Source organism: Sabethes cyaneus, chromosome 1 (assembly GCF_943734655.1).
Source record: "Sabethes cyaneus chromosome 1, idSabCyanKW18_F2, whole genome shotgun sequence".
NCBI classification, from domain to species: domain Eukaryota; kingdom Metazoa; phylum Arthropoda; class Insecta; order Diptera; family Culicidae; genus Sabethes; species Sabethes cyaneus.
This window is the reverse complement of record NC_071353.1, coordinates 1,538,913-1,551,238: the sequence shown is the minus strand read 5'-3', so window position 1 is coordinate 1,551,238 and position 12,326 is coordinate 1,538,913. Positions and strand designations below refer to the sequence as shown.

The window sequence follows — 12,326 nt, the reverse complement described above, 5'->3', positions numbered from 1 at the left end:
TAGCCATCAGTTGTTTATTTTTATTTGATTCATAAATCGATTGAAAAGAAATAGCCAAAAGAATTGCATTGCCGAATCTTTACAGCTGTTATACCAACATAAACATTATAACAAATAACTGCGCTAGTATTTATTTACTGATCCAGAAAATTTCATTATTCCACAAAATGAATTGAATTTCGAACAAAAGTTGTTAATTGTATTTCTAACCGCATCGTCGAATATGTAAAAATGCCAATACTAACCTTTTGCAGTTCTACTATATGCGACCCTTTATCCAGAATTTTCAATAAGTCGCTGTTATCAGGTGTTTTTCCTTCCATCTGGAGAATGTTGTATGTGTTCCCGCTCCATAAAAAAGGTTCGAAGCAGAACGTAGCTATTTATCGAGGAATCGCTTCACTCTGTGCTAGTGGAAAGCTTTTCGAGCTTATTGTATTCGAATACCTAACTTTAGACTTTTCTCGCTATATTGATGATACCCAGCAGGGTTTCATGCCCAAACGGTCCACCTGCACCAACTTGGTTTCATACACATCCTTCATAGCTCACTCACTGCAGAAACATCTCCAAGTTGTTGCAATCTACACCGACTTATCGGTGTAACTTGGAGCAACTTGGAATAAGTGATAATACGTTGTACTGGTTCGAGCCCTACCTTACAGGACGCTCAATGTCCGTCAAAATTGGTAACGTCATCTCATCACCCTTCTCCATCACACCTCTGGCGTACCCCAAGGTAGTGAATTATCAGAAATAACGCAGATGCTCAGTTCTTACAAATGCAGCTGTATAATTTCGCTGTCTGGTGTACAATGAATAGAATGCTCCTACATACCGCCAAGTGCTCCTGTATTTCTTTTACACGCAAAAGAACAATTTTGTGCCATAATTGTAAAGTATCTCGAACATCTTTAACAAGGGAAACGTGCGTAAAGGACTTAGGAATTCTACTAGACTCCAAGCTAACATTTAAGGAACATGTAGCTTTTGTTTCAGCCAAAGCATCGAAAAATCTTGGCTTTTTGTTCCGGTTTACTAAATATTTCGAAAATATCCAGTGCTTAAAAACGTTATATTGTGTTCATTAGTACGGTCGAAAACAGCATTCAACGGATTGGAATCTATCCAACGAAAATTTGTTCGCTTACGACTCCTCCCTTGGAACGTCCTTTTGAATCTTCCAACCTATGAACACCGCTGTAATCTAACTGGGCTTGATTCTTTGGCTGTACGGCGAGAGGCTGCTTACGAAATTTTTATTTCTGACATCTTAACCTTTCAAATTGACAGTTCAGTTTTACTTCGGCTCCTGAACATCGACATCCATCGTTGGCATCTCCGATGTCACCATTTTCTCAATCTTCCCGCGTCATGCACCAATTATGGTCAAAACGAACCTCTCTCTGGCATGGGTCGTGTGTTCAACAGTTGTTATGATGTATTCGATATCCATTTGTCTCGTTCTGTTCTTAAACAAGCTTTTTTACGTGCCTTAAAATAAATTAAGTCATTGTACCTGTGTAGTGTTACCCGTTAGCATACAGATAATAGTTTTTAATCCGTGTAATAATTTTAAGTTTTCAATGTCTAACTACACAAGTAAGTTGTATCGTTTGGTGTGTAATCTGTTGATGCAAAAATGGAGGTTTTGTGTCTGCTGAAGAAGGAGCCGTTAAAGCCGATCCACTTCCGTGGGCCTTTCCCTTCTCAAAGAATAAACAAGAACAAGAATATATAAAATGCATTTTTCATTTAACGATTTTTTAAAGACAACTTGGAGCGAGTAAATATTCAGATCGTCGGTGTAGGATAAACGAGGGCCTTTAAGAACGTGGTTGACATCGTCGAAGTATAGCAGCAAGATAGTCGGTCCCAATTGACTCCCTTGTGGGATTCCAGATGAAGCCAAAAACGCATTGGATTGAAAACCTTTAACCGTTACAATCAGTTTACGACCTGCGAAATAGGAATTAAACCAACGCAACACATACCCGCCGATACCGAGCCTTTCCAAATTAGCAACTGCAATAGTATGATTGATTTTGTCGAACGCCGCAGATGAATCAGTATAGATGTCGTCCGTTTGAGCACGAACCGATGAGCTTTCCGCAATATATGATGCGAGATACAGGACATTCGTAATGGTTGATCTGCCTGTAATAAAATCCATGTTGATCATCACTTAGGTATTGTTCACAGTGTGACAGGAGCGGAGTCATGATCACAAGCTCGAATAACTTTGAAGTGGCAGCAGGTCAGTGATGTTCTTTTTCAAAAACTCAGTCGAAATACCATGTGGGCCGCTCTAAGTCGAGGATTTTAACGTTAAGAAATCATTACATCATTATAGTATTCCCAGTCATTAGCGGAACATTGTAAGCAGCCTGAAGAACTTGATCGTCTGGCATAACTTCATCGCAAAACGTTCGCCCGAATTTATTAGCAAATAGTTGGCAGAATACTGAGGATCCGAAGCAGCCTCAGCATTCAGGGTCATATTAAAAGTAGGCACTGATCACTTGCATACTTCCAGAAAGTTTTCGGTTTCACCTTCAGATTACGCTGAATTCTCTGCAAATGTCGTCTAAAGCATTCCCGACTGGTATTCTTGTACACAGGGTTCAATCTTACGTAATGCTCAGGCAGTGCAAGGGAGCGAAACTTGGAATATGTCCTAAGCTCAGCCCTTTTTTCCGTCTTCAGTATGCGAAGCTCGCAGATCAACCAAGGTTTGCTATTTAACGAATGTACTATCTTACACGGACTACACGTGTTTGTTCACTACACGAAGCCCACGGCAACGACGCTGCTTGCGATAGTACGTGGTATCGGCCATAGATCGTAGCACCTAACAATTTCCTTGAATTGCGATAAGTTTCGAATGTTTTACCAAGCTGTTCCATATATGGCATAGAGCTAGCTTCATTTAAAATTGGAACAAACTTTTGCTCATATTGTGGCGCTCTTGGTGGACGGATTTGGAAGTTCTTAGCGCCCACGTGTCGGAAATTTTGTTAGCTTCACCTATGTGAAAACAGACACTGAGGAAGCCTGCAAGTCGTAGGCGAAATACGTATCTGTCATTGAATAAAATACACATAGTAGAATTAAATTGGATAAGTTTTCTTATTTTTTTATTTTTAGGTTCACCTATGTATTTTTGATATACCACAAAACGACTGTATTTTGTAAACAAACAACATGGAAGCCGAAAGTAGGGGAAAAATGACCAAATGTTATTTGGAAAATCCATTGTGGTCTGCATCTGAGCTAGCAAAACAGCTGAAATTACCCAGATATACCGCATGGTGCATTATCAAACGGTATAAGGTAACATTGACGACGTTTCGGAAGCCTCAAGCTAATCATCGGTGTGGAACCGTCGACCGGAAACTGCGTGGTAATATTTTGAAGACCATCAAGAGGAATCCCAATCTGCCGGACCGTGATTTGGTCAGAAAATTCGGTGCTGTCCAAAGCAAAGTACCGTCAGGAGAATTCGACTCTGGCAAGGAATCAAGTCGTATCGAGCTAGCAAACAGCCAAACCGTACCATAAAACAGAATAGTATGGACAAAATCCGTGCTCGAAAGCTATACGACCGGGTGCTAACCAAGTTTGACGGGTGTCTTCTGATGGACGATGGAACCTATGTCAAGGCTGACTTCGGGCAAATGTCAGGTCAAAAAATTTACCTGGCGACGGCTCGGAGGGATTTAAATTTGTTTTTGCCGACAAATTTGCACGAAAATTTATGATTTGACAGGGCGTTTGCAGCTGTGGCAGAAAAACGAATGTTTCCGTTACAAATAAGACAATGACGTTGGAACTGTACCAAAAGGAGTGTCGCCAAAAACGAATTTTTTCCGTTCATTCGATCCCACCACCATCCCGTGATGTTTTGGCCAGATTTTGCAAGCTGTCATTGCAGTAAAGTCGTTCAAGAATGGTATGCAGAGAAAGGGGTCCAGTTTGTTCCGAAAGACCTTAACCCACCCAATTGCTCCCAGTTCCGCCCTATTAAGAAATACTGACCAATCATGAAGAGGAGACTCAAAAGGCAAAGGGAAAAGTGGTCAAAGATATCAATCAGATGAAGGTCTGACGGAATAAGATAGCCAAAACGATGGACGAAGAAAGTGTGCGCCGCCCAATGAGCCATATTACTGGAAAAGTTCGAGAATTCCTTCGAAACCGTGGCGAATAATTTTATCCGTAGTTTTTCTTAAAAGTATGAAGAAAATGCTACATTTGTGTAAAAAAAGATCCTGAATTCAATAATAAATAATTGAAATCATAAATAGTTTATTGGTGGGGTCGTTCCTCGGGGCCAGTGATGTCCCTAAAGCTGGCAGTACAAAGTTAGCAAAACATTAGCTGCACCATTCAGTTAATTGATGCTCAATTAATGCTAATTAATGCTCCTAACGACGAATTTAATGCTCCATTGTTTCATGGGAAAAAACAATGCACTGCTAGCTTTAGATAAAGTTAAGCAGGACAATGTTCGGAAATGGCACTTCCGGTGCAGATAGAGCTACCCAAGTATGACCATAATTTAATGCTCATTTAATGCTCTAGGAAAACCATAGTTTCGGTAACTTTGATAGCCAGAACATTGTCCTGCTAACTTTATCTAAAGCTATCAGTACATTTTCTTTTTCGCTCAATTTTTCATGGAAAATGACTACCAAAGTTACCGAGACTATGTTTTTCCTAGAGCATTAAATGAGCATTAAATTTTGGTTATGCTTGGGTAGCTCTATCTGCACCGGAAGTGCCAATTCCGAACATTGTCCTGCCAACTTTATCTAAAGCTAGCAGTGCATTGCTTTTTCCTATGAAACAATGGACTATTAAATTCGTCGTTAGGAGCATTAATTAGCATTAATTGAGCATCAATTAACTGAATGGTGCAGCTAATGTTCTGCTAACTTTGTACTGCCAGCTTTAGGGACATAATTTAGTGGGTTTAAGTCTACTGAAGATGGTATCTATACGACACAGTATGACTTGTCGCATGGACTTCAACGTCTATATGCAAGTTGAGTCCAAAATAATTTTACGATTTCCTCATGTAATGAAGGTATGAATGACTCAAAATATACTGGAGTGATATTTCTAAAAAGCCCAAATTGGTTCTATTGGTAATCATTTAGAGGCAATTTAATTCAACATTAAAAAGAAAACTCAGCTGAAGGTACTTGTTTCAACCATACTTCGTAAATAGCGATTTTCCTGAAAAAATCTTCGATATTTTCATAATAAACCATCTGTCTCGCCTGTAGTGTTTCTCTGACGTTCAAGACACTTGGTCAATCGAGGCAAGTCATCCAAATCCAGAATTGTTCTGAAAAATCCGGGACGTTTGATCAGCCTACACTAACGTAACCTGTACGTTCAAGAATGGCGAAGTTAAGGCTAATTAATCTCGGTTACTACAACAACAATGCGCGCCGTGTATGGAAACAAAGGGGCCGAAACGAATTGTAATTTCTTGTTTAATAAACGTTTATTCGGCTAGTTCTATTCAGTACATGCTGTACACCGGTGTTAAACGCTTCCACAGTTGGATTTGGGAAATTTAAACACCACAATGCTGAGTATGTACGTGGAAGAGGTACAATATGACATTCATTCAGTACGTATAGGTATGTCTAATAAATCCATGTTGATTACACTGAATACTCAAAGCAGTTCAACGTTTACACGGAAGGAATTCCGATTCTGATACCATGAGTAAAATCATGAAATCTGGTATTGTGTTGTATAGCAAGAAGTTTCATGGTGTATTTTTATAAAATATATGCTAGAATCCTGAAATCATGAATCATTTGGCCTATTTTGTAGATTGAATTTCTTCCCGTGTACACAAGCGAAAATTAAAAAACTAAAGTAGAAAGTGTTTTTTGTTCTATTTTGTGAGTTTCATTCTTTGCGATTTTTGTTGCACAGCGATACCGTACCAATGCATCGGCATTATTAGAAGAGATTGAGTGAATCATAGGTTGGTTCAAAATTCAATCAATGTACTCCTCTTATGTAAGAAGAGATAAGAATAAGAGACAAGAAGGAACGTTGCCAAAATAAACAACAACATGGATCGTAAACAAATGCCGCGGTCTAGTCTAAAACTAGCGAAGACCATCCTTAAATACCATTTATACGCGTTTGAAAATGACGCGTTTGAGTTTTGGCTTACGCTCAACTTTAAGAGTTGCTGTACGTCATCACTGGTCTGAATACCAGTTTATGCAAATTACTACACACAGAAGATCTGAGCGAAAATATAACGTTGGAGCCCCCCGTGCTGTCCCAAGTTGTTCATAAACCCCCATCGCGTCGACGGGGAAGTACAGTGACCGCCTGGTTTGTCATGAATTAAGAAGAACTTCTTTTTCTTTCACTCACCCACATTCAGGCTTGACGGGGAAATTTGTTTGAATGAACGCTTATCTAAGCGTGAATGAATGGCAAAGCTCGATCGCTGGTATAAAAGCAAAGTGTCTCTCTCTGCTAGCGTTTAGTTCAATGAGTGAAGGTGGTTCAGCTGGACCAATTAATTGCGCACAATCTATCGCGTTGTAGGTTGTATTACGAAGAAACCGTTAAAATGATCTCGTGCAGTAGTATAATAATTTATTCGTTACTTTTATCTTACACCAGTAATCAAGGTAATGGGTTTACATACATGCGGGACATGCGGAAGAACAATAATTCGATTCATATTTTTACAGTGTTTGCCCTGCGACAGTGTCGATCAGCACGTGCAGTTTGCGTTCCAGTAAAGTTCTGTCCACCTATCTTCAATGCGATCATTGCGAATAATACGCAGCAAAATTACACGCTTAAGAAAGACATCTGGTCTCGAGCCTGTCATCAGAGAGGAGAAAACCCGCACGTTTGCTGCGAACCGGCCGATATCGCGATCGATAAGCACTGTGTTAATTCACGCGGACTTTCCGGCCGTTGTGTTGCTCCAGAACATTGCCGGTTAATCCCTGATGTGAGAAAGTCGAGAGCAGTAAAGAAACGACAGGAAAATCTCTGCTACCAAGAGGGCAATAAGGTGAGCATGAGATTCGAATCAATCGTGCAAGTGTGATTCATTGGTTTCTGTATTAACTTTGCGATAGGAGTATTTTTGCTGTTCAGAAGAGTCTTTAGTGAATACCCCGACCAAAAAGCGTAGAACCAGAGCAAACAAGCAGCTGATGGCGATTGAGAACGGTGAGTTTCGAGGTGACCGATAACGATTGAGTAGATAAATTGACGGTTTTATGTGGCAAGCCTTCCAGACGGTCCCGAGGTGCGACGCTGGTCTGCCAAGTCAGTCGTCGTATGTTCGAATATCTGCTGGGAGAGGCTGGTAGAGCCAACAGGATCGTAATACTAGTCCAAAAACTGTCCTGTTCTCTAACAGTTGGTTGCGCAGTCTGTCGAATAAAAGCAGAAGGTCAAGTTTCGAACACGGAATGTAGCACCCAAGTTTTGCATTGCTTTATATGATTGCTAAAAATAGACTTATTGATTTTCAAGAATGCACTTTAACTAGAGGGAAAGTCTATTTTTTTCATACCTTGCGTCACTTCACGTTATACAATATAATTTTTATTTCCCTGGAAAAATAATTAATCAAATCAAATCAAACATTGCAGAATTTGCTTCCTGTAAGGACGCCACCGGTAAGTCCGGACTGTGTGTTCCGGTACGACATTGTGACCGTATTTACGGCGCTTTTCTGGATGGACGCATTTACGAAGATACACACCTTGCGGATTTCGTACGTCGTAGCAACTGTCCGTCGGATGCTCGTCCCAGCAGTTCGATTTGCTGTGCGACTTCTTCGGCTCGATCTGGACTGGATTACATTCGACACAAGAATGCCGTTAAACTTGGGCTCGGTCGGTGTGGAGTTGTGCGCATTGTGGATAAGATTCTCAAAGGAGGCGAGACAGCGCCGGGTCAATATCCTTGGATGGCTAACCTTCTATACAAGCAGAAGAACACGATGAAGACTTATTGCAGTGGTTCCTTGATTAATCCGAAGTATGTCTTGACAGCGGCTCATTGTATAAGAGGAAAAACTATACCGAAAGCTATCCAATTGGGAGTGCACGATATATCCAACATTCAGCATTGCACGGACAGTACGTGTGCCGGACCAGGTCAAATACATGCCATTGAAAAAATAATTCGTAACGAAAATTTCAACGGCTTCAGCTCAGAATACGATATCGCCTTGATTCGATTAGCAACCGAAGCTACTCTGGTTCCAGATCAGGTATATCCAATTTGCCTTCCAATAACCAGAACTTTGCTTATGCTGAAACCGAAGCAGCTGGTCGTATTGGGCTGGGGAGTGACGGAAAGACAAAAACCATCGAATGTCCTACTGGAGGCAGAGCTGGAAGTTACCAACCGGACGAAATTATGCATAGATGAAGCAACGTTTTGTGCCCGGGGAAAATCCAGAGAAGGACATTGTGCAGGGGACTCGGGAGGACCATATCAGGCTATGATTCCGGCGGGGCGTAACTACAAATACGTGCAGTTTGGGGTTATTTCTGGCGGTGCTGGGCAGTGTAGCGTAGACAATCATGAGCCCGGTGTAGGCGTGTTCGTTGGCTATCATGTCAACTGGATACTGGATAATTTAGAGATTTAGAATAGACGGTGGTAAAAGCAGTGAACTCATCATGACCAAAGCTCCCTGAATGTGCCATTCAAATGTATGTGTTCCAGTGAAGAGAGTATTAATTAGTTTTATCAATATAAAAACGTATTTTGTGTAGAACATAGAATTATGGTCGGAGCGCCATTGTTGTATTGTCGAATAAAATATATTTGTTGCAATGAGATTGTAAAATCTTATTATATAATATCTACTGTAAATTTCGACGAGATTGAAAATCCCAATTTCTCAAGCAGACATTAACATCTAAAGTTTTGCCCTAAAATTGGTGTAAGAAATGACTTACTTACTTACTTATGTGTCCATGTCCGCCGGTCCGGCAGAACAAAGGGATGAAATCAGAGATCTCCACTGCTGACGGTTACCCGCCATGGCTTTTACCTGTCGCCAGGATAGGTTCTCGTCTACAGCCCGGATGTCGTTGGCTAAGCTCCGTCGCCATGAGCCTCTGGGTCTGCCTCTTCTACGCTGTCCTTGTGGATTCCAGTCGAGTGCTGCTCTGCAAACCTCGTTCGCTCCTTTCCTCAAGGTGTGTCCGATCCACTTCCACCTACGCTCACGAATTTCTGTGGCTATCGGCCGTTGATGACACCGACGATGGAGTTCCTCATTGGATATCCAATTATCAGGCCACCAGGCACGAATAATATATCGCAGGCACCGGTTAATGAATACCTGCAGTTTTTGCGTTGTCTCCGCTGAGACGCACCACGTTTCGCAGGCATACAGCAGTACGGATTTAACGTTTGAATTAAAGATTCGGGTTTTCGTACGTAGAGTGATCTGGTTTGAGCGCCAAATGTTTCGCAGACCTGCAAAGGCACCCCTGGCCTTCCTGATCCGTGTGGCTATATCAGTCTTGGTACCACCATCGGGCGTTGTTTGGCTACCAAGATATTGAAAGACGGCTACCTGCTCAACTTGTTGTCCCGCTACTGTAAAGTTGGTTGAATTGTCAGTGTTCACTACCATAGACTTAGTTTTCGCTACATTGACTGTGAGACCTGCTGCCTGGGAGCTCTCGGAGAGGTCGTCTAACTTGCTCTGCATATCGTTTCGGCGTTGCGAGCTAGACAATGTCGTCGGCTAGGTCGAGGTCATTTAGCTGCTCCATCGTTAGAGGATTCCAAGGCAATCCTCGATTTGGTCTACTGTCAATTGCTCCAACTAATATCTCATCCATAACGATGAGAAACAGAAGCGGTGATAAAATGCAGCCCTGTCTCACGCCAGCAGTAACCCTTATGGGGTCGGACAAGACGCCGTCGTGCAAAACCTTGCACGAGAACGCCTCGTACTGAGCCTCGATGAGATGGACTAGCTTATCTGGAACTCCTCTACGCCTAAGTGCGCCCCAGATGTTTTCGTGATTGAGTCGGTCGAACGCCTTTTCGAAGTCAACGAACACCAGCAGAAGAGAGTCCTGGAATTCGTTGATCTGCTCCAATATAATGCGGAGCGTTGTGATATGGTCTACACATGATCGGCCAGCACGGAATCCAGCTTGCTGCCGCCGGAGAGTAGCGTCGATCTTCTCCTGGATCCGGTTGAGGATTACCTTACAGAGTACTTTGAGAGTAATACAGAGCAACGTGATACCACGCCAGTTACCGCATTCCGTTAGGTCTCCTTTCTTAGGGACTTTGACCAATATGCCCTGCATCCAGTCCACCGGAAAAGTTGCGGTTTCCCAAATATTGCTGAAAAGCTGATGCATCATCTGTGCTGACAAAGATGGGTCAGCTTTGAGCATTTCGGCTGAAATACGATCTATCCCTGGCGCTCTATTGGATTTCATACTCTTGATGGCAGCTACAATTTCATCCAGCGATGGCGCCTCCGAGTTCACGCGATTTATTCGACGAACTGTAGGCGTCGTACGCTGCTGGTTTTGTTGGTCTCTGACATTTGAAACTCGGAAGAGTTGTTCAAAATGTTCAGTCCATCGCTTAAGCTGTTCTGTACGGTCAGTCAATAGCTGACCAGCTCTGTCCTTTAGCGGCATCTTTGTATTCATCCTGGCACCACTAAGGCGGCGAGAAATATCGTACAACAAACGGATATCACCATTGGCGGCGGCGGTTTCTCCTTGTTCGGCTAGGGAGTTAGTCCAGGCTCTCTTGTCCCGCCTACAAGCACGTTTAACAGCCCTCTCCAGTTCGGCGTATCGTTGACGGGCAGCTGTCTTAGCCGATCTGGTCCGCGCTCGCTCAATGCCGGCTTTCGCCTCTCTCCGCTCGTCGATCTTCCTCCAAGTTTCATCCGAAGTCCATTCCCTCCGCCCACTGCGCGCTTTGCCGAGGGTTTCATCACTGGTCGTGATGAAGGCGTTCTTGATGCCGGTCCATTGCTCTTCGACGGTTCCACCAGATGGCAACTCCGAGGCTCGAGATTCAAGTTGTTCAACAAAGGCCCTTTTCACCTCAGGATTCTCCAATCGGCGGACGTCGTAGCGGCACCCAACTTTCTCCTCCCGTCGTTGGACACGTGCGACGCGCAGACGTATCTCAGCGATAACAAGATGATGGTCGGATGCAATGTCAGCGCTGCGTTTGTTGCGTACATCAAGAGGGCTCCTTCTCCATTTCCGGCTGATGCAGATGTGGTCGATTTGGTTTTCTGTTCGGCCGTCGCGGGAAACCCACGTGACTTTATGTACTGGTCTATGGGGGAAGAGCGATCCACCAATGACCATGTCGTTATTACCACAGAATTCTGTAAACAGCTCCCCGTTTTCGCTCATCTCTCCTAGGCCATGGCGTCCCATGACGCGTTCAAGGTCCGCGTTGTTTGAGCCAATCTTCGCGTTGAAGTCGCCCATGTGAATTTGGATGTCCCCCTTCGGGATTTTCTCAACCACGCTGTTCAGCTGGCTGTAAAAGCTCTCTTTCTCCTGCAGGTCGGCAGCATTTGTTGGCGCATAGCACTGGATTGCCGTAAGGTTCCTAACCCGTGTTCTAAATCTGGCAACGATTATTCGCTCATTTATTGGTTCCCACTTCATCAGGGCCGCATGTGCCCCTGGGCTCAGTAGGAATCCAACTCCTCTTTCTCGAGTAGCATTTTCACCTCGTATGCCAGAGTAGAGCAAGACTTGCCCGGATGATGTCCTGTGTTCGCCAGTACCCGGCCAGCGGACCTCGCTCAGCCCCAGGATTTCAAGCTTCAGGCGGCTAGCTTCCCCTGCAAGTTGAGCCAGCTTGCCCTGCTGGGCAAGGGTCAGTATATTCCATGTTCCGATTCGTGTTCGTGTTTTCATGCTAAAGGTCGTTGCCAATAATCCGGAGAGATTTCTTCTTTCATTTTCATTAACTTTTTGTATGTTCTGGTACAGTAGGCTGTTAACCTAAGGTCCTTATCCCGCTGAGAAGAAATGACTACATGGTTTAATCAAAGCCATTACATGCTGCGCCAGCCATCCTAAATTTTTATAATAATTATTTAATTTTTTATTGTCATAAAAAATCTCGTGGGCTTAAATCTGAAGTAGAAGTAGGTCTATTCTTGGTTATAAACTTTGGCTGCTCAACTTTGGGAAAGAGCACCATTTAGATCTAAACAATAGTGCCCATCCCTGAAAAATTTCTTTTGTTTTTAAATTATGTTGAGATAATAAACTGCATTGTTT

At 43.0% G+C, this 12,326-nt stretch overlaps 1 protein-coding gene across 1 annotated transcript; it reads left to right on the top strand.

Annotated features, from left to right (window-relative positions):
- Window positions 1-6,703: 6,703 nt before the first annotated feature.
- On the top strand, window positions 6,704-8,671 carry LOC128733176 (CLIP domain-containing serine protease HP8-like). Its single transcript, XM_053826849.1, has 3 exons — window positions 6,704-7,072; window positions 7,140-7,233; window positions 7,662-8,671. The coding sequence occupies exons 1-3, from the start codon at window positions 6,704-6,706 to the stop codon at window positions 8,669-8,671; spliced, it is 1,473 nt and encodes a 490-aa protein (XP_053682824.1).
- Window positions 8,672-12,326: the final 3,655 nt, after the last annotated feature.

What these genes read in the sequence shown, in the direction of transcription:
- LOC128733176 (XM_053826849.1), top strand. Translation starts at nt 6,704, where the DNA reads ATGCGGAAGAACAATAATTCGATTCATATTTTTACAGTGTTTGCCCTG. An exon ending in GCTACCAAGAGGGCAATAAG is followed by an intron (nt 7,073 to 7,139) that starts GTGAGCATGAGA and finishes ACTTTGCGATAG; the next exon opens with GAGTATTTTTGCTGTTCAGA. An exon ending in GCTGATGGCGATTGAGAACG is followed by an intron (nt 7,234 to 7,661) that starts GTGAGTTTCGAG and finishes CAAACATTGCAG; the next exon opens with AATTTGCTTCCTGTAAGGAC.